Genomic DNA, 21,318 nt, shown 5'->3' on the forward strand with positions numbered 1-21,318 from the left:
TAATGATAGCTAAAGAGAATTTCATGTGACAAATTTTTGTCTGCTAAAAGTTTTCATCCTATAAAATTTCCAAGAAGCATATTTATGCAAGTGGTTAAGTATAAAGTGAAGGTAAAGATTTGACTATCAAGACTCAGAAACTGTTATAATGATTTATAGATCTCCCTAAATACAGTACTGATAAAAGACTCTATTGGGCATTCAGCTGCCAGGCCAGTATCATTTTTGTTACTTAGGGCTTTATTTTCAAAGCTAGGTATACCTGTAACTGGTACAACAGCCTGAAACAAGTTAAACTGCCCTTGTTGAGTAGAGATTTGGGCATTAAAGTTGACAGTTTATTATTAACAACCATCTCCAGCCTGCTTCTCTAAGAGAGTTAGGCGTCTTTTGGGGTAGTCTGTCCCCTTATTTGCAAAGATACTAGAATAAATCCAGCTAATATTTATAGGGATTAAAGCCAACCAACAATTATTTTCCTAGCCTGGGGCTCATTAGCTCATACATCATCTACTGCCACAAAATGACTAATAGCTCCCTCTCTTAGTCCACAGATGCAGATCTCTTGGTTAGGCCAGCCGAAGTTAGAAGACCTGAATAGGAAGGACAGGACAGGAATGAACTACATGAAAGTGAGAACTGGAGTAAGGCATGCTGTGTAAGTGTTAAATTGACTATCAAAAGAACGTAACAACTGTGTTATTTCTGATGTTTAGTTTTAAAATTACAACTGTGGATATGCTATGCACATAGTAATGGGGCCATAAACTTTCGAGATGTTGAGCATTTAAAGCTGAGAGCTCACCATTTGCCAGCTATGTGGCCTACAGCAAGCTCTAAAACACCTGTCTCATGCTGCTTACTTGTAAAATTGATATTATAGTGTCAAGCACAATTTTGAAGGAACTGTCAAAAAGCTGATTTTTTTATTTATATACAAATGTTCTGTCACTGCATTTAATCATACTGTACTTCCTTCCGATGAAATCTTTAATGAACCAAAGGAATGATCCTTAATTATTTTGTAGTTCAGTATCATAATTTGTTTAGTCTGTAAGTCATAATTATGTTGGTTAGAAGAGCTAAGTAAGAAAGAGCCAGAACTCCAAATTGGATGAATATACAGCTGTCTGGCTGTACTTTTTACTTATCAGTCGGGGTCTAATGGAAGAAGATGCTGAGCCCATCTTTGAAGATGTGATGATGTCATCCCGGAGCCAATTAGAAGACATGAATGAAGAATTTGAAGACACCATGGTTATTGATCTGGTAAGGAAATCCACTAATTGTTCCTTCTCTTAAAATATGTGATGGCATTGGGCTAAGATGATGCTCTTATTCTCAGAAAAGGTATCATTGATCAACAGTGATCATTTGGATGAGCTTTGTTTTTTTAAGCCTGAATATATTTGGTACCTTTTTATAGAATTTGGTTCTTTCTTATAAAAGCTCACACCAGATCTTTCAGCATAGTGTTATTAATCCAGCATCTTATAGTTTAAACTGTAGTCTAACAATACACTCTTGTACTCCAACATAACAGTAAGATGCAGATCCTAGAATGTATGTGTTCATTATAAAACATGCTTGAAATAAATTTGAGTATGTATCAAATATGTAGTAGGAAAAGAAATTTTCAGAATATATAGTGGTATAGTTTTTCAGAAGTTTTCATTAGCTATAGATAACATGTTAAAACAGGTATAGGTGAAATGACATGGGGAAGAAAATACAGTTGGGAAACTCAGTGAAACAAGATTGTAAGGGGACTGCTACATGGGTGTTCATGAGAACATTTTGCAGGGTATCAGTTGGCTAGGACTGCCAATCACATTCTATAGATTGGGTGGCTTAAACAGCTAGAAATCTAAGAGGAATATGTTAGACTCAGTTTCACTTTGAATCATCTCTTCCTAGCTTGTAGATGGCTACTATCTTCATCTTTGCATGGTCATTGTTATACATCTCTTATGAATACAACAGTCGTGCAGTTAGGGTTTACCCATTTGACCTAACTTTACCTCAATTACCTCTTTTTAAAAACCCTGTCTTCAATTATAGCCATATTCTGAGATTCTAGGAGTTAGGACTTCAACATAAAATGGGGCAGGGCAATCATTGTTCTGCCTATGTTGGGCTTCCTGTAATAAAAAGTTTGGAGTGACATAATCTGTTCCTCACAGTCTATGTCCTTTCTAGCCCATCCCCTAAAAGCTTTGCTACCTACTTTGGAGATTTCACTGAAGTTTACCATTTAATATTCAATCATTTTTTTAATTATTCCATAACTTGAAAGATGTTTGTAGACCCAAAATTATATGCAATAACATGTTCAATTTCTTCATTATCATTTGACAACCCCTTCTTGTCTAATTTGATAGTTAAAAGCAAAAAGTACACTTAGACTTTTTAAAAATCTGTGCTCCCTACAGCCAGAGTCTTTCAAAACTAATCCTTAGTGTTTCTGTATACTGTCAGAAATGTTAGCTGCTTATCACAATTTATTGCCTTGATGGTCTCAGGGAAAGAAAGTTAAAGTGGTTTCTCATTGTAGCCTCCATCAAGAAATCGGCGAGAGAGAGCTGAGCTGAGGCCAGACTTCTTTGACTCTGCAGCTATCATAGAAGATGATTCAGTAAATATTAATTATAACTTTTTACTTACGGTTTCTGGGTCTTGTATATTCATGAAATTAATAATCATGTCTCATTTTTCTAGGGATTTGGAATGCCTATGTTCTGAAATCTGAAGAAAATTTACAAACCTGGAACTCTATTATTTAGAGCTAGAGGCCTATATACTGTGATAGCTTCTATGGGGGAAAAAACACTTTTGATGTGATCTGATTTGTTTTTTAATCAAATGATTAAGGTCAATTCCCTTTTTGCAGTGACAAAGAAGAGGAACATGTAAATTATCCAAGAAAGTGTTGATGAATGTCACCTCAGAAAGACTGACCAAAAAAATCATTTGTGTCCTAATATTGGACTTATATCAGTACAGATGTGTTTTTCTGGAGGGAGGAAGAAATTTTAAATTTTTAAAACAGCTGTCAAGATAAACACTGTTATACACCTGTTTTATGAAAACTCAACATTGAGTAAAAAAAAAAAAAATATTTTTAACTTTATTTTCCTGTTGTACAATTTAAAAACCGTTTTAACATTTTGCCTTTTTATGTTTTAAATGCTAACCATTTTTATTAAACCTATGAGTAAGCAGCTTATCCTAATTGCTGAAGAGTGTTTTTGGAGCTCACTGGATTTGGTTGACCTTGTGAATACAGAAACATGAAAGAACAATCCTGACAAGTTAAGGTGAAATTTTGACATCGTGCATCTCTGCCAAAAACTACACACCTTCTGTGGATATGGATATGAATTCCCAGATTTTATATACTCTTGAATAAAAAGGTTTATTTTTATTTATAAGTGGACATAAAATAAATGTCCATGCAGCCATTTTTCCAACAGATGCTGTACACCATTCATTTTATATAGAATAGGGAGATTCGAATACAGTGCATTTTCTATTGGTATTTGTTCTGTGCATTTTTAGCAACTTCTACCAGCAAATAAAGTATTCTCAGTAAAACAAAACTGGTTCTCAAGTTATCAGTTTGCTGTTTTTACCACCTATTTCATGCCCTGCCAAATTCAGGTTCACAGACCTCCATTCTTACAAAGATAATCATGAGGAAATCCTTTGCCATTCAAAAGTAATTTAAGTGTAACATAACTGTGTCTACTTCCCATGCACTTCTCTTATGCACTAATTTTGTGAATTAAGTTTGCCAATTATAGAAGTATGTGCTGCATAGAAGTCTGCTTAGAGGAAGAAATTCCTAAGCTTACCTTGAAATACAGCTTACATTTCAGTGTTAAATGTGCATATTAATAATTCTTTGGGTTAAGAAATTATGAATCTTCAGGACAGTCTTCAATGGTTTAGAGTTACAATCTGCTTAGGATTTTTTAGGATTTGGTATTATTTTTTAAAGCCCATATAATTTCTTCCTAATTTTTAATGTAAGCCTCAGAATTTCCAACCAATCCATCCACAGCTATTTCTGAGCTGTTTTTTTTTTATGTAACTGCAACAGAATCATGAGATTTTCTCTTTTTACCAAAAATGAGAGACATTTTGTGTGGAAAAGCAAAATGGATTTTATTCAACCTTTAGTAAACAGACACAAAACTGAGGTTTTTCTCACAATTGGTACAGTTCCAAAAAAAAGTCTTGGTCACCAAAACGGTTTTAACTGTTAATTCAGCAGTTCCTGGGTTCTAGGGGGGTGGGCTTCACTGGAAGAAAAAGAGCAGAATTGCACAGTCCACCCCAGCCCGCCCTACAATTCTGGCCAGGGAGCAAGCATGCAAGGGCCGGGCACACGCCTGGTTCTTTGCTTGACAGTCTTATGGAAAACACATGCCAACTTAGAATTACAGACTACCGAGCAATCTACTCCAATGGGTTTCCAGTTCAGTTTCAAGTCAATCAAATTTTTGTATATTTTCAGTGTCTCCTTGATTGGTTTTGCTAGTAATTCTGTAAATTGTACATTTGCAATATGAGGTTTTTTTTTTTCCTTTTGTACAATTTGAATCTGATGCTTCACCTTTCCTTTAATAAACTATTCAAAATCAGGCCTGTGGTAGTCATCCTATTGTTCCGACTAGGTAAAGCTTTACACTATTTGATCTCTTGCTTGCTCTTCAAAGAGTTTGCTGTTGAAATTTGTTAAGCAGTAAGTTGACTATAATAGGTGTTTTTTATTTAAAAAAAAAAAATAGGATTAGCTCACAAATTTTCATTGCTTGGATTTCCTCAGAATAAGTAGACCAAGTTTGTCTGTGGTTTAAGACAGAGTCTCCTACAGGCCAAGTTTAGATATGGTATTCAGGGAACATCATAGCATGCATTCTCAAGCTCATGTAGCCATGTTGATGGGTGGCCCTTTGAAGACCATGCAGATTCTATAGAATCTGGATGCTGCAGAATTCTACCCCAAACATTTAGCATTGGTATCTGACCACCTTGTTAAAATATCACAACTTACACACTTTGTTTCCTTTTGCTGAGTTCATTAAACAGCACAAAATCCCTATGCAGTAAAGACAGGAGTATAAGGAATAAAAATACCAGGTGAGCCCTCCAGGCAGCCAAAGGAGGACATTGATAAGGACATCTATGTGACAGCTTAACTTGGAGGGTACGAGCTTGAGAGCAGATAGGCCTCTCCCTATGTATGACTTTACTTAGGGCTAGACAGGCTTCCAAATCTCTGAACTGACAATCCATTCATTGGCTTTACTCCCAAAAAAGATCTGTGAGCCAGGGAAAACCAGGGGTGTCTTCAGCAAAACATATGTGGTGCCTGTTCAGACTGTTCTTACCTGATCATACTCAGTGTTCTGTCTGTTCTGTCCCTGCTCACCAAGTGCTTGGGGAGAAGGGAGAGGCTACTGAGCTACATCTATAGGTTGTTTTGTTTTGTTTCATTGTTTTGAGATGGTCTCACTAAACTCCCCTGCAGGCCTCAAGCTTGCCCTCCTTCCCGATCTTCCCAAATAGCTGGGATTACAGGTATGGACTATCCCATCTAGCAGGGAACACTTTCTGAAGAACATCTTTGTGCTCCTGAAAACACAATGGGAGTATTTTCACCATCCAAGACAGTAGGTAAACTGTCAGAACTTAATGATTGTGGCTGCTTCATCACTGAAATGTAACAGTTCGTCCTCATAGGCCCAGAAAAAGAGAGTCAATGCCCAAGAAGCCACAGCTATTACTCAGAACAGTAGGGTCATTTGCTAACAAAAGCAGCACAAGAAGATGAGGACCAGTAATTCTCAACAGAAGAATAAAGCCACAGCTCTCCAGAAATCCTTTGGAACAAGAAGATAAAAATATACCCATTTGTCAGAACAGGTGAAACCTCAGTTCATCAGTTCCCAGCCACAGGATCAACACTGCATCTGACGGTATGCTTCACAGGCTTCTGACTGGGCACATCGCATCTTAAGCACCAGTACCAAGCAGAAGCATCAGTGCAGCCACAGAGAACTAAACAGGAGACAAAACATAGCCAAAAGACACTGGAAGAATCTTCACAAAGGACTAACAAGCCCAGCAGCTCATAAAACTACTTGGCTACAGTCAGTAGCCCTTTGGGTTCTGTGGCAAACAATCCCAGGGAAACAGACCACCACCTCACCTCACTAGGTTTGGTACCCAAACGTTGAGGAGTTCATCCTGCCTGCCTCATCACCCCTATAGCCGTACTTTCTGCAGTGAGAACACAGTGTAGACTGTGTATACCTGGCTTCAGATCTCAGTTTCTCCACTTACTAGCTGTGTGACTTAAGCAGAAGTGATTTGTGTAATTCATAGTAGAGGCAGGTCCAGCAAGACCTAAGGAGTGCCTCTAACCTCCCACAACTGACATATTATCTCCTCTAAATCTGAAAGCAGACACTTGACAGCCCTGTTTCTGAGTGGGGGGTTTTTGTTGAGTTTTGTTCGTGGTTGTGGGGCTTTTGGGGGTTTTTTGGTGTGTTGGGAGGGAGGGAGGGAGGGAGGGAGGGAGTTGCCCTAAGGTGAAGGTGATGGAAGAAGGAATTCCTGCACAGTACACAAGAGAAAACTCCACTGTCCCCAAAACATTCTGCAGTTTCCAAATCTTACTATTCAGATTATCACTGTGTTTGGGTAAAAACAGCTAGTAATGATGCAGGGAGAAAAACTGGTCTTGGGTGGGTGACCTCCAAATGACATAGGGAAAAATGATCTCCCTACCTGACCTGCACGAGTCCATGTTCTCTAAAACCGAAGAATGAATTTTAGGAACAAATGGAGGTTATGAGCAGAGTATATTTATTGAGGGAAAGAAAGCTCCTGTCCAAGAGAGGGACAGAAGGGGAGCCCGAGTGGGTTGTTACCCGGGAAGCTGTCTCTTCCAGGGACTTTTATAGTTAAAACCATGTGGGGCTAAGGTGGAGAAATGAACTCGCTTAGGTGGATGTGGGGTGGGACAAAATTATGGTCAACCAATGGGATTACAAGCACCATTGCTTAGGTAAAATTAAGTCGAGGACCAAGTGGGAAGGCAAGGGGGCATGAATGTAAAACAGGACCTTATTTGGTAGCCATCAGATAATGAATTTTTTCTGGCTTGCTTAGGGTAATGCGCAATCCCAGATGCTATTCTTTAGGCAGGTCCGCATTTCTTTGATCTTTGGTGTTTAGGTCTGGCTCACAGCAGGAGCATCCTTCCCTCCCACAGTTGCAAGGCATCTCCTCTTCTGTGCTGTCTCCTTCCAGGGCCTGGCCCTGTCTGACTGCCTATAATATTTCTATCCAATTTGGCTGCCTGTAACAGTAATACCCATGCCCCAGACTATGCTGTCTGGAAATTTCTTCTACCTATTAACCTTTAAACTTAAAGGTAAAAAGGTAAAGTCCTAAAAAGTTTCAAGGCATGCCACAGACAAAATATAGAATGTCAGAATATATATAACACAAGTGGGTACCATCCAGTTTTCCATAAAGCCTTGTCAGCATGTCTTTCAATGATCCACACTCCTGTCAGCACACCCCAGCCCCTGTATGGCGACTGAACCCAGCGCTTTTGTTTAGCATTTGTTTTGTTGAGATTCTCGACAATTTCTCTTGAACTTGGAATTCTCCTGCTTCAGCCTCCCCAGTGTTGGGATTACAGATGAGCCATCCATCACACCTGGCTCCCATCGGAACCTCCTGAGCTAGTGCCAACATCACCAGTAAAATGTTATGCTTAACATTCTGATTTTCTCTAGCCTACATCTAAACTTTTCCAAATTTTTCCCACAAGTAAACTCCAAAAGCTTCTGACCAATAATGTCTAAACTCACAGCAACAACCACTGCTTGGTACAATTCTCGATGCTAGTCAGCTCCTGTAAATTTTTTTAAATTGAAGTTTCTTAGTATACTTCAGGTATATACAGTGATCACAATCATCACAGGGATTTCATACCTGTATATAATATACCTTGATTTATTGTTTCCCTCCCATTCCCCTGGCCTTTTATCACCTCATTTACAAAGCTTTGTTTCTATTTTATCCTTTTCTCATTTTTCTTTTCCCTCTTTCCCCCTCCCCCATTCCCACTTCACTATATCTCTTCTACAGTTTGGTTCTTGTTTATACTCCAGTTTTGCACATATGTCAGATTTATTGTGCTTAAGAGTTCAGGTCCATATGTTTAGCGATAAATGCCTCAAACTTAGCCTTTGTGGCACAGTAGTTAGTACTTCATGATATTAAAACATTTTATCCATTTATCATTTGATGGGCATTTGGGTGGTTTCTAAGATTTTGTAATTTATCACAATAAACATGGATATGGCTCCATGTCACTGTGGTATGCTTTTAATTCTTTTGGGAAAATACCCTGAAGGGGAATAGCTGGTTCGAATGAAACCTCTAGTCCTAGTTTTTTAAGGAATCTTCACACTGATTTCCACAGTGGTTGCACCAGTCTACATTCTCACCAATGGTGGAAAAGGGTACCCTCCCCGCCCCAACACAACATGTTACTGGTTTTTGATAATAACCATGCTTTCTGGAGATGGATCTCAGTGTCACTTTAATTTGCATCTCTCAAATAATGTGACATGGAAATATTTTCATGTCTTTGCCATTTGTACTTCATTTGGGAAATTCATCTCAGATGCCCAAATTTCAGTTCTTTGTAAGTTCTACATATCAGCCCTTGAGAAACAACTGGCCAAAATTTTTTCCCATTTTCTGGGTTGCCTTTTGACTTGGTGATTTTATTCATTTATTGAGACAATTTAGGCATACATAATGACTATATTCATTATAGGGAATTTGTATGTGTACATGATGCATCTTGTTTTTTTCCCATTCAGATCCCTTCTTTTCAAACCCTCTTCCCCTCCCTGTCCACAAAGCTGGGTTTTCATTTTATTCTTTTCTCATTTTTCCCTTCCACCTTCTCCCCTTTCCTCTTCCTTTTTCCCTTTTGAACAATTTTCATAACATCTACTGCACATTTATAATCTTTTCTGTTTCTCACACCAGCGAGAATGTGATATTTACATGTGTTTCCCAATTTATTTCATCTATACTTACGGTCTCAAGGTCCATCCATTTAGCTATGTATGTTCCCATTCTGTCTTTATGGCTGAGTAATACTCAGGCATTTGGATTGTTTCCCAAGATTCAGTTATTATAAACTTGCCACTATAAATGTGGGTGAGCATGTGTCTTCTGGGTATCTCCCCAGAAGAACTGAAAGCGTCACACCATTGGTCGTCAGGGCCTGTGGTAGTGAAAGTGTGGTGAAGGCCTGTTCGTCTCATTGCAGCCAGGAAGCAGAGAAAGAAAGGGGCTCGGGCCCCTGTAAGGGCACATCCCTTAGGACCTAACTTCGTCCCACTAGCCTGTATCACACCAGATTCCTAGTGCCACATGCTGGTGACCAAGGGCCTTTGAGGGACACTTACCCACCCATAGCACTGTTAGAAATGATCACAGTCACGTGTTAAGTTGACCCTGAAATAAAATTTGACACCAAATGCTAAAAGACTTGTGGAGCTTTGGGCCTAGAGCAAGAAAGTCCTCTGCGGTAAAAAAAGCCCAGGCCTCTCATCAGACGGCAGAGCACACAGACATTCTGGAGCGGCACTCCACAGCTGACCATTACTCTCAAACAACTTTAAATCTCCAGCGCTGGTTTAACTGCTGATACGCTGCACACACAGTAAAATAAAGTCAACAGAGAATGGGCAATTTTTTGAAGTTATCTGTAAGCTTACACAAAGAAGTAAACTGATACCAAGAAGAGAAAGGTCTTCATTGCTTAAATTTCTGGTAAATATTGATTGATACAGGACTAGAAACAATATTTTACAATCAGCACAATCATTGATTTGAGGCAGGAATCATTAGGGGATAATAAAATTTGGGTGAAAGTTTGTTGACAAATGACTAAAGGACATTCCACTAATTATTAGTGACAAAGGGAAAATGGCAAGCTTGGTAGGAACACTTATATAGCCACGTGGCCAACATCAGCTACCAATAATGCGGCTCTTTGATGTGACACACTGAAGAGCTACATTTATGATTTACCTTATTTAAATATAAGGAAGCAAAGCAGGCAAATTTGAGTTGAGGACTTACACAAAATAGCAAGGAAGCATGCCTCATAAATGCCAATGTCATAAAAGATGAATTACAGAGGACAATGGACTTTGTTCTTACAAAATAAGTATTATATAACATTTATGAAAAGATGAAGCAAATACACAATGTTAACCGAAGAATATGTTAATGTTATTAAGATAACTCCTGCAGTATTTCTGTAGGCTTGACATTTTCACAAGTTTTTAAAATGTGAGAATGTATTTCTAGAAATAAATCATCGTGGCATCGTACACCTGACCTTCCACCTCTTCTACTAGACAAGCACAATCACAAATTCCTCATTAGCCTTCAACTATTCACATGGGAGAGATTAAGTATAATCCCTATCTTCACAGTAAGAAAACTAAAGCCTAAGAAACAACAAACATCTCACTTAAGTATGAAAAATTAGGGGTTGAGCAAATAGTTCAGTGGCTTAAGCACCTACGTGGCAAGCACAAGGTCCTAAATTCAACCCCCAGCACCAAAAATAAAAAAGAAAACATTATTCTTAGAGAAAAAAGGAAAACAATATTCTAAAGACATTGTATTAGTTTTGTTTTTTTTTTCCTGGTGGTGCCTGGCACATGCTAAATAAGTGCTCCACTGGGCCTAGTTTGCATTACTATAACAAAACACCTGTGGCACCTGTGGAAAGAGGCTTATTTAGCTCAGGGCTCCAAAGACTGCAGGACACGGTGACGACATTAGCTTGGTTCCGATGGCTTCCTCCTGGCTGCGTCAAAGGTAGAAGCACACTCATGAGACCACATTGCCCTGGGGAACGAGAGAGCAGGGTCCCACAAACCAACACAGAGCACTGCCCCGACTGACCTTGAGAGTCCCCACTACGTCCCACTTTTAATGGTCCTACTTCACACCAAGCTCCCAACACATGAACCTTTGGGGGACACAAACCACATCTGAATCACAGTGCCAAAAAATGGTCAGTCTTGAGTGATAATTACATGTTGTTTTCTTAGGTTCTCAGATAGCATTTCATTAAAAAATGAACGTTTATACTCAAAAAATACCAATTAAGATTTTTAATAAAATGAGTAATTTCATAAAATGTCACAGAAGAGATCTTAGAATTTAATAATCTTATTAGCTATTCCAAGTTATTACTGATATTTAGAGTCCCAGGTTTTCATGATGGCAAAGGCAGGACTAGGATCTTGGTTCAGCTTGGATTTTTTTGTCTTTTTGTTCTTTCCTTCAGTTTGTTTACAATGGAATATTTGCATGTTTCCTCCAAGGACGCTGTACCTTCTTGCTAGCCAAGACATCCAAGTCGCTGCAGATTCGGGCCCGAGTGGAGGAAGGCTGTATGATGTCGTCCACAAACCCTAGTAAGCACAGCAGAGGAGATGACCACAGGCCCACACGATGCCACCAAGCCCACCTAGCTCAGCCCAGCTACCATCCCTGGGCCCCAGTGATACGAAAGCACCAGGCCCTGCCACCTCCCCAGTTGTAGGACTCTGCCTGTGCCCCTGATAGGCACCTCAACGTCTGCCTAGGAACACTTGGCAAGAAAAGGACAATGTCACCCCCTTCCCTACCCACACTGCTCCCAGGCCTCCACCCCACCAACATAAATTCAATCAAAAGAAAGAAAATACATGTTTTCTTGAAAATGACTCCAATGATTTTTCCATCCCTGTATATAAGTCCTGTTAATGTCACTGCAACTTCTCACATCTAATGATAGATTCTATCTGGTCTTGAGTTACTTTGGCCAATAAAATGCAGTAAATGGGACAGCATGAAACTTCCAAACCCAGACTTCAAAGGCTCTGCAGCTTCCACACATCCTATTTGCTACCCTGAACACTATGTAGAGAGGCCTGAATTGGCCTTTTAAAATTAGGAGACCCCGTGGTGAGAGTAGCTAATAGCCAGAACCTCGAGCCTAAGTGAGGCCATCCTGAACTACCAAGCCACACTCCGGACACAGGATGGCCACAGCAGTAGGAGAGAACCCAGGCAAGACCAGAACTGCCAGCCTGAGCCCAAGCCAAATCACTGGCCTTCACAACCACAAGCAGAAATTGGTGGTTAATGTAAGCCACTAACTTTGGGGTGGATTTTTAAACAATGCTACATAACAGGAATGAGCCTAGAAATGTAATCCCTTCACCTCTGCTGTTTTGATCCTGCTGTTCATAAATAATCACAGCCCAGGGAGACAGCCCTAGCCCTACCTGGTCCACAGAGAAGGCAAAGGTAAAGGGTAACACTGTGGGACATTCTGGAGAGAACGAATAAGCCCAAATGAATAAACAAAACTGCCCTCCCACCAGGTCCCACCTCTCACTGCTGCAGGAAAGGGGTTGGCGAACTTCTCCACATACTCTGCCTGGGCAGCCACCACATCCTCATGCCCTTTGAAGATGATCTCTACAGCACCCTGTCACAAAGAAATAACAAGGTTCCCTGGAGTGGGGTCCCAACCAGGAAAGACTAATCAACTCATTATCACTGTGTGTGGTTGTAAACTTCTTGGCAAACCATCAGTGCCAGGAAGTGCCATCTCCAGAGACAACAGCAGAGGGACACAACCCCCTGGATCAGCCACCATGACTCCAGGGGCCGTAAGATGGGATGCCCAGCAGTGGTCCCAATCCTATTCCACTGTAATAATTAAGTGACTGTGTCAAGTAGAGTAAAAAATGCCCAAATGAACAGTTCTCTCTGTGGCTGATGGGTTTACTGAAGATAGAAGGCTCACCCTAGGTACGTGGGACAGCAACTAATGGGCTTGCCATCTGAATGGAATGAAAGGGAAACACAGAAGGAACCCGTGCTTCTGTTTCTTCGGAGGAGCTCCAGTCTTCACTGTCACCTTGAATGTCATCTGCTGGCTTCCAGTGCAACTCTTCAGCCTCCAGCCCCAACCCGTCAGCCCATCTGGCACAGACTGGTCAGCCTCCTGATACAGACTCGCACGGGACACTACAGTGAACTGCATGCCTTTCACTGGATCCTTCATATCTCAACAAACAGACAGCCCAACTGTGTAGGCAGCCATTATAAGCCAATCTTATAAATTTTTCTACACGGTGGTAACTTGGTTCACTAACTTAATTCATTCCAAGATTCTAGGAAAGATGGCCACAATTCCGTTTTTTACATCATACAAAGTCTGTAAACAGGGCCAGCCAACAGCTCAGTGGATCAAGGTGCATGCTGAGGCAGAGTGCGGCAGCCAGAGACTGATCCCCAGCATGCCATGCCGGCCCCGCCCGCAGGACGTGCTGAGGCAGTGATTGAGACTGGGCATGGTGGCACAGGCCTGTAATCCCAGCACTTGGGAGGCTGAAAACAGGAGATTCATATAGTCCAATCTGTGCAGTCAGACCCTGTAGATCCTGCACTAAACACACACACACAAAGTTTGCAAACAAAAACAAAATTTTGCCAAATACTCCTATTCACAAACCAAACTGTTCATAAACAATACCTTCATAAACTGAGGTACCACTGTATATGTGTATCTTGCATTATTAAATCTGTTTCTCTAGTACACAGTGACTGATAGATACACTCAACTCCGTCTTTATTCCTTGTGCTTTAGGCCAAGATGTTTGACCTATTTTAAACTGTTAACGCCATCATTCTCTTCATTAAGAGAAACAGTATGGTTTTCCCTTTCCATTACCCTGAGCTCTGAGTACACAATTAGGTGGCCAGAGGAGCTCAGATTCAACTACAAGGCCTGGCCTTCAAATCAAAACACCTACAAGTCAGTTGTAGGGGCCCTAGGAGTTATCTGGTCCAACCTCAATAGCTCTTTTGAAGCAGGGAAGGAAAGAACAGGTTAAATGGCAGAGAGTATGTTACCTATAGTCAGAACTATAGTTCAGGATTTTTATGGGCTCCCGGGGCTTCGATGGTGCTAAGGTAGTGCTGGGAAGAACATACAGTCTCTCCAAGGTTGTAGTCAGCTGACTCAACCTTCTCCCCTTTCTATTTATTATCTCAAAACCCACTCTGGGGTCCTTCTCATTTTCCATCTGATTCCCCTGCCATGAAGACACCAGTACATGCCTATAGTAAGAGTAGGGTAGGAGGCAGTGTTGGCTTTGGAGCCTCATGGGGAGACATGCCAAGATCCAGGCCCTGCTTCCTACCTTCACCCTCACCTCTTCCCGATGTTTACCAGCTATGCTCTGAGCTCCCACTGAGTAAGGAAAGCCCCTGGATCCAGGAAAGACAAAAGCTAGAGATTCTCACCTTGGCTCCCATGACTGCAATTTCTGCTGTGGGCCAGGCATAGTTGGTGTCACCAAGAAGATGCTTAGAGCTCATGACATCATAGGCACCTCCATAGGCCTAGAACAGATCCAAAAGCTGGAGTCAGACCCTGAGGACAACCAGATCGTATCTTTGAAAGGCCTCACGAAGCTAATGAAACAAAGGCAAAGAGCAACAGCCCCCCTCCCGGGCTCCTCCTTGGTCTCCAGGGCTGACATCTTTAAGGGCATTTGCAGTTAAAGTTTGTGTCTTTCCTGGCATTTCCCCTCTGTTCTTTCAGCTCCCTCTGTTGAAAAGCCACCGACATATCTCCAGGGCTGGAGATGCTTGTCTCTTGTCCCTTCAGGGATGAGAAAGTACACCTCCTTGAGCCCTGGTGACACTAAACCATACCTCCACAACAGTCATGTGGCTGGAGGGAGGGGTACTGAAGTCACTGCCCCCCAACATGAGGACCTCACCTTTCTGGTGATGATGGTGACTTTGGGCACAGTTGCCTCAGCAAACGCATAGAGAAGCTTGGCGCCGTGCCGGATGATGCCCCCATATTCCTGTGCTGTGCCTGGGCATGAACGAAAGTTAATCCTCACAAACATCCTACAAAGTCTGCCTGCCACTCACACCTGTGAGGTTTTCTTGTACCTCCAAAGAGGGCCAATTCTTACACAGCCCTGTCTTCTGGATACCCAGAACATAAAGAAATCACAAATCCTTATGGAACCATGCAAGAAAAACTTCAAATAAAATTTGACATTGTACTGAGCAATACCACCTCTCCTAATCCCACCTCTGCTAATGACTTACCAGGCAGAAAGCCAGGGACATCGACAAAAGTGATGAGTGGAATATTGAATGCATCACAGAATCTGACAAACCGAGCCCCCTTCACAGATGAATTAATATCCAAGCATCCTAGAAAGAGAGATTGTACATGCTAAACATCTGGGAAATTCCCAGTTCTACCCACAGTGACAAAAATATTGTTCTCAACCATTCAGAACTAATTCTATTAAGGCTCCACAATCTTCTCAGATGGTGATGAAAAAGTCTCATGCTCCAGGAAAAAGGAGGAAGCTGGAGAACACACCTGGCACTGGCCAAAGAGAGGCCAGTGGTAGCTTCAACCCTCAGGCCTCCTTGCTGGGAACACAGCACAACAAAGAAAGCTGGGCTCTACCAGACAGACTGAAAGGTGGACACCAGCTAAAACACAGCCGGGCTTGTTCCAGGGGACCAGTGGGATCTAAGGTTCAGGTGCTGGTCCTTGAGAGATCTCAGAGCTTAGAATCAGACTCCAACTCTCCCCTTTAGTTATGGTTGTAGCTGGATGTTGCCCTAAATTCTCATGTGGTCACAGGTGGGGAGTTTCAATGGTGACTGGATTAGGGAGTGTGAATGTGGATTAATGTGATACTAGGATTTAGGATATTGATAACAAAAGCTGCACCCTGGGAATGGGTACTACCAATCAGTAGGTTTAGAGCTTAGATGGACTAGGGAGAGAAAGGGACAGAAAGGAGGCAGGCTTGTTGGTGGTGCTGCCACTGCTGCTGCTTCACTGTCTGCTGCCTGCTTTACCATGGACCATTTCTCTTCTGCTGCACCACCCTGCCTTGGAACCAGCTGACTATGGACTAAATCCTCTACAAACTGTCAGCTGAAATAAACCCTTCCTCCTTTATTTAGCTTTGGGTGTTGGGTATTTTTTTTCCCAGCAACACAAAAGTAACTAAGGCTCTTTAATAACTTAGGAAATGAGCCTGAGGTTCTTTATCTGAAAAGTAGGAACATTATTACCAGCATAACTGTAAGCATTAAAGGAGCTAGACACTGCAAAGTGGCACACAGTAAGAGCTCAATTACTAGTACTCTCTGTCCAAGGGAGTTTCCAGCTTAGTCTGAGACTGGCGTAACCCTAAGGCCAAAACAGTATAAAGATGCTGTAAGAAGACACAGACCAAAATCTCTCAAGAGATTTTGGATGGATGTAAGAATTCTTACTGTGTCAGTGAAGCACATTGTCAAACCAAACCTAGCAATATATAAACACATCTTATCACATCTTAATTATATAAACACATCTTATCACATCTTTTTTTTTTAAATTTTATTTATTTGTGTGTGTGTGTGTGTGTGTGTGTGTGTGTGTGTGTCTCTGTGGCCAGCTCAGCCCACCAGGGGGCGGGGTGGGCTGGCATGTGGTGCTGGGGGATTGAACCGCGGTCCCTGTGCTTTGCCAAGCCTGTTCCAAATAGGTGCTTTAGACCACTGAGCCATCTCACCAGCCCCATATCACATCTTAATTATTCTGGATTCATTTTGTTTTGCTTCCACTAATATAAACACAGTGATACATCATGACCAAGTGAGGTTACTGATGGAGTTCAAAGTTTATTTTTAATGTCCAACCACCAATAAAATTAGTAGATAAAGGAGAAATGCCTCTCTTTGATCATTTCAGTAGATGCAGAGGAAAAAAAAAAAAAACTTGATAGAAGGCAATACCCACTCATAATTCAAAAGGGATTAGGTTAACATGAAGATTAGGATTAAACTCTTACAATATGATAAAAGAATATAAAAACAAAAACAAACAAACAAAAACTAGGCTCACAAGCCAAAAGAATAAATATTATTAAAACACCCATTATCTACCAACAGCCTAAACCTTTGGTACTGAAAAGCCCTGTCTGTGAGGCCGAATGCTCTCTGGCTTTGAGCGCTGGCCCCAGATCACAGCCGCTGAGCACCTTCAATACACTTATTGCCGAGGAAGTAAAATTTTAATTGTATTCCACGTGAATTTGAATTATTTATCACATCTTAATTATTCTGGATTCATTTTGTTTTGCTTCCACTAATGGAAACAGAACCCAGGGCCTCTACCAATTATTTTGTACTTAAAGTATAAATCTAAACTAGTACACTAGGCAGCATTTATACACAGACTTCTCTTTAAAACAATTCCTAGCAAAATAATAGGAGACTGTTTTGTGGAAATTGATAATCAGATTCCATAATGTAATAAAAAGGAGACAGAAAGACCAAACCAGTATTTGGAGAAAAAAAAAAAAAAGAAAGAAACACAAACAAATGATACCTTATACTGACTGACTTCAAGATGTAGAAAACAGGTTTCTCGACCTTGGTGCTACTGGCATTTGAGGCTGAGTAACTCTTTAATGTTAGGGTTTGTCTTGTACATACAGAATGTTTAGCAGCATCTCTGACACCCACCCACTAGAGATCACCAGCATCCCTCCCATCCCATCTGTCACAACCAAAAATATTTCCAACAGAGCCAAATATATTCAAGATACCATAATTACCCCAGGCTAAGAACCATAAAACTACAGTAATCAGGACAAGATGGTACAGGCGTAAAAGCAGACAAAGATAACAATAAATAAAACATGAAACGTAAAGAAACAGATCCACACAAAATATTTTAACCAAGCACCAAAACAACTCAACTTGGAAATCTCTAACAATTGGTAGAGAACAAGTAAATTAGCTGTTTGGGGTGGGGGGAGCCACCTCCAACCTGTCTTTATTTTTTTTTTAATTAATTTTATTGAGAAACAAATAGCAATGAGACATTTTCAAAACAGGTTAGTGGACAGTTACAATACTGCATGTTGTTGTCTTCATAGTAGTCATTCAGAATACAAGATGTAGACATGATATCTTGTCTAAACATCCAACCTGTCTTTAAGACACAAAAATTAATTCAAAACCAATCACAGACCTACTCATAAAACCCGTAACCGGAGTACAAAGTTCCTAAAAGATAACATGGTATCAGAAGAAAGCTTTGAACTAATAGTGTTTAGACAACAGATCATGTGTGAATCTTGTACTATGAATAAGCACTACAAAGACAGCAATATTCAATGTATTAATTACTGTAACTGTCCTAACCTGTTTTGAAGCTGTCTCATTTCTACTTCTTTCTCAATAAAATCAATAAAAAAAAAAAGATAACATGGTATTAATCTTCCAAATTAAAGAGTAGGTGGGCCAGCCAAATAGCTCTGTGGATTAAAGCACCTGCAAGCAGATGCAGGGACTAGGGGTTTGATCCCCAGGCTTGCTGAGACGGCACTTGAGACTGGGCTTGGTGGTGCGCACCTGTAATCCCAGTTCTGGAGAGGCTGTAAAGAGGCAGATCACTATGAGTCCAATTACTAGTGAGACCCTGAACACCCTGTAGACCTTTCCCTAAAAACCAAAAAAAAAAAAAATTTAAGAGTGGGTAAAAATTTCTCAGAACAAAAAGCTTTAACCATAAGCAAAGACATTGATAAATGGGATTTTGTCACATTTGACATAGGCAAGTCAGACCGTGAAAAAAACAAAAATGTGCAGTACATATATCTATAAAAGATTTGTACCAGAATATGTAACAAACCCTAGAAACCAACAATAAAAGGCAAATAACAAAAAAATAATAATAAGCACAGAACTCCTTCAGAATATACTTAAATGGTGGAAACATTCTGTAGGTTAATTAAATTTACCTCTCTTGCTGGCTCTGAAGGCTGCAGAGCAAAACCTATTAACAAATGACTGTGTAGGTCTGCCCTAGCCTGGGAGGACTGACATGAGGCATTTGTTTTGCCAAATTTGGAACCCACCCAGGCTGGGAGAGTGGTAAGCAGCACTGCTCAAAAACATCTTAAGCTGGAAAATGACCTGCAGATGTTTGGGACAAAAAACTGTGATTGAGACCACCTAAAGCCTGAGGGAAAGTACAAGAAGAAAGTCCCTTTAGGACATCCAAAGGATCTGTGTGCTCAGGGAACTTAGTAGACACATGCATGCCTCGGCCCAGACAGACACCCAGAAAAAGAGCCTCGCAGGGAAGAAGGAAGCAAATGAAAACACAACGTTATAAAACAAAAGACACAAGAAGACCTGAAGCTTTAACCTAGGCCAAGCCCAAGCCTCAATTCAAATCTGGCTAAGCATTTAAGGAATGCCCCAACACAAAGCCAACATTCAACACCAGAAGATGTACCATTTGGGGTTTTCTGCCTGTTTTTAATGACTTTGCTTTGGCTCTTGGTGTTTCAGGAAGCCTTTGTCAGAACACTAGGTGAGCACAAACCACAACACACGGACTTCAGTCAATACACAGGACAGGAAGACAGGCTGGGAAAAGAACCGTGAGATGATGCTAGACAAATGGATGCCTATAACGTTCAACAACCTGATGAACAACTCTGTGGAGGGGAACATGCCATTGCCAGACTTAGCACAGTACCACAGTCAACAACAGAAAAGCCACACAGCACACATGAAATGGGAAAGGATAGCTATTCGAATGAGGAAAAGAAACAAAAACAAAATTGGTTTTTTTGTCTTTTTTTGCAGACAAAGATATAGTAAAAACACCCTGCAACTCAATATTTCTCATGAACACGAAAAACTCAACAAAGCATGACCAGTTCCGCCAAAAAAAAAAAAGAAAAGAAAAAGAAAGGAAAGGAAAGGAGACATTAATTTCTATCTATGAAAGCAAATGATCAGATTTCATTAAATGCATGCTTGGTTGTTGAGGGAACTGTCCCTGAGACATACATATAAAAAATAAAGTGATTAAAAGAATTATACACCACAACCAAGGGGGTTTATCCCAGGTATACAGGCTACCTGAATTGCTGGAAAGTGATGAATGGAATCCAGCTCATGAACAGGTTAACAAAAAAAAAAAAAAAAAAAAAAAAGCCACTGATCAAATCAATGCAGGCAGATAAAGCATTTGATAAAATTCAATGCCTATTTATGATTTTTTAAAAAACTGTCAGTGAGCTAGGGAAACAGACAGGAAGAATATCTCAAAAACATGGCGAACACTAGACCTAATTGTGACAAACCAGAAGCTTTCCCACCAAGTTCAAGAACAAGGCAAGAACGGTCCCTGACCACTGCTTTTCAGTGATCTACTGTTAAGTCCAAAGGTCCACAGATAAGGATGGAAAAAAAATAACAATTTCATTGTCTGCAGACGATATAGCTCACTGAGCAAACTGAAACTACTAGATATTAAGGCTGCAATATTTTTTTAAAAGTTAACATACAAAAATTAATTGTTTCTGTACACAATAGCAATGAGTCAAGTAGAATTTGAAATCATAGGGCCGAGGAGACAGCTCAGCAGCATAAGTGCCTGCCTGGCAAGTGCAAGGTCCTGAGTTTGATCCCTGGTACTGCAAAAAAAGAACTTGAAATTATAAACTTTATATTTGCAAGGGCCGGCCAAATAGCTCAAAGGGCTGGCCAAATAGCTCAGTGGATTAAAGTGCCTGCAAACAAGTGGGAAGGGCCGGGGAATTGATCCTTGAGCCTGCTGTGCTGGCCCCAGCTCCACCCCGGGGGCTCCCAGGGCATGCTGAGATTGGGCATGGTGGCATGTGCCTATAATCTCAGCACTTGGGAGGATGTAAAAAGGAGAATCACTATTAGTCCAATTGATCTAGTAGTGAGACTCTGAATACCCTACCCTGTAGACCCTTCCCTAAAACACAGAAAAACAAACAAAAAATCAAATATTTGCACCAAAATATATGAAATACTTAGGGAGAAATCTAACAAAACACATAAAATATAAGTGGAAAATACAAAATTCTAATAAAATAAATCAGAGAATTGAATAAAACTGATACAGCCATTTTAGAAAATGGAGCTCTCTGAATGGGTGTGGTCTCTGGGATGATGAAAACTTTTTGGAAACAGGTAACAGCTGTGTACTCTGTAAATATAATCAGCACTACTGCAGTTAAAATGGTTAACAGGAAGACCAGCCAAATAGCTCAGTGGATTAAAGCACCTGCAAGCAGGTGCAGAGGCTGGGGGTTGGAT

The 21,318-nt window shown here is 40.6% G+C and overlaps 2 protein-coding genes across 4 annotated transcripts in view; one reads left to right on the forward strand and one right to left on the reverse strand.

Annotated features, from left to right (window-relative positions):
• Stag1 (stromal antigen 1) overlaps positions 1-3,130 on the forward strand; it is a 462,283-nt gene extending 459,153 nt beyond the window's left edge. For both annotated transcript variants that reach the window (XM_004624996.2, XM_023705036.1), the window contains exons 31-34: positions 548-658; positions 1,155-1,269; positions 2,555-2,635; positions 2,719-3,130. In XM_004624996.2, coding sequence (XP_004625053.1) covers positions 548-658; positions 1,155-1,269; positions 2,555-2,635; positions 2,719-2,742 — 331 coding nt within the window. In that variant the 3' untranslated portion in view covers positions 2,743-3,130. The remainder of the gene's footprint in view (positions 1-547; positions 659-1,154; positions 1,270-2,554; positions 2,636-2,718) is intronic.
• An 8,148-nt stretch (positions 3,131-11,278) lies between these two features.
• Positions 11,279-21,318, reverse strand: part of Pccb (propionyl-CoA carboxylase beta subunit) — a 113,333-nt gene continuing 103,293 nt past the window's right edge. Inside the window, exons 11-15 of one of the 2 annotated variants that reach the window (XM_004624997.2) lie at positions 15,259-15,366; positions 14,916-15,016; positions 14,434-14,532; positions 12,508-12,607; positions 11,279-11,543 (exon numbers count right to left, since the gene is read on the reverse strand). In XM_004624997.2, the coding sequence (XP_004625054.1) occupies positions 11,422-11,543; positions 12,508-12,607; positions 14,434-14,532; positions 14,916-15,016; positions 15,259-15,366 (530 nt within the window). In that variant the 3' untranslated portion in view covers positions 11,279-11,421. The remainder of the gene's footprint in view (positions 11,544-12,507; positions 12,608-14,433; positions 14,533-14,915; positions 15,017-15,258; positions 15,367-21,318) is intronic. The other variant, XM_023705039.1, reaches the window with a different exon arrangement.

This window comes from Octodon degus, unplaced genomic scaffold (genome assembly GCF_000260255.1).
Source record: "Octodon degus isolate 3935 unplaced genomic scaffold, OctDeg1.0 scaffold00008, whole genome shotgun sequence".
Classification (NCBI taxonomy): domain Eukaryota; kingdom Metazoa; phylum Chordata; class Mammalia; order Rodentia; family Octodontidae; genus Octodon; species Octodon degus.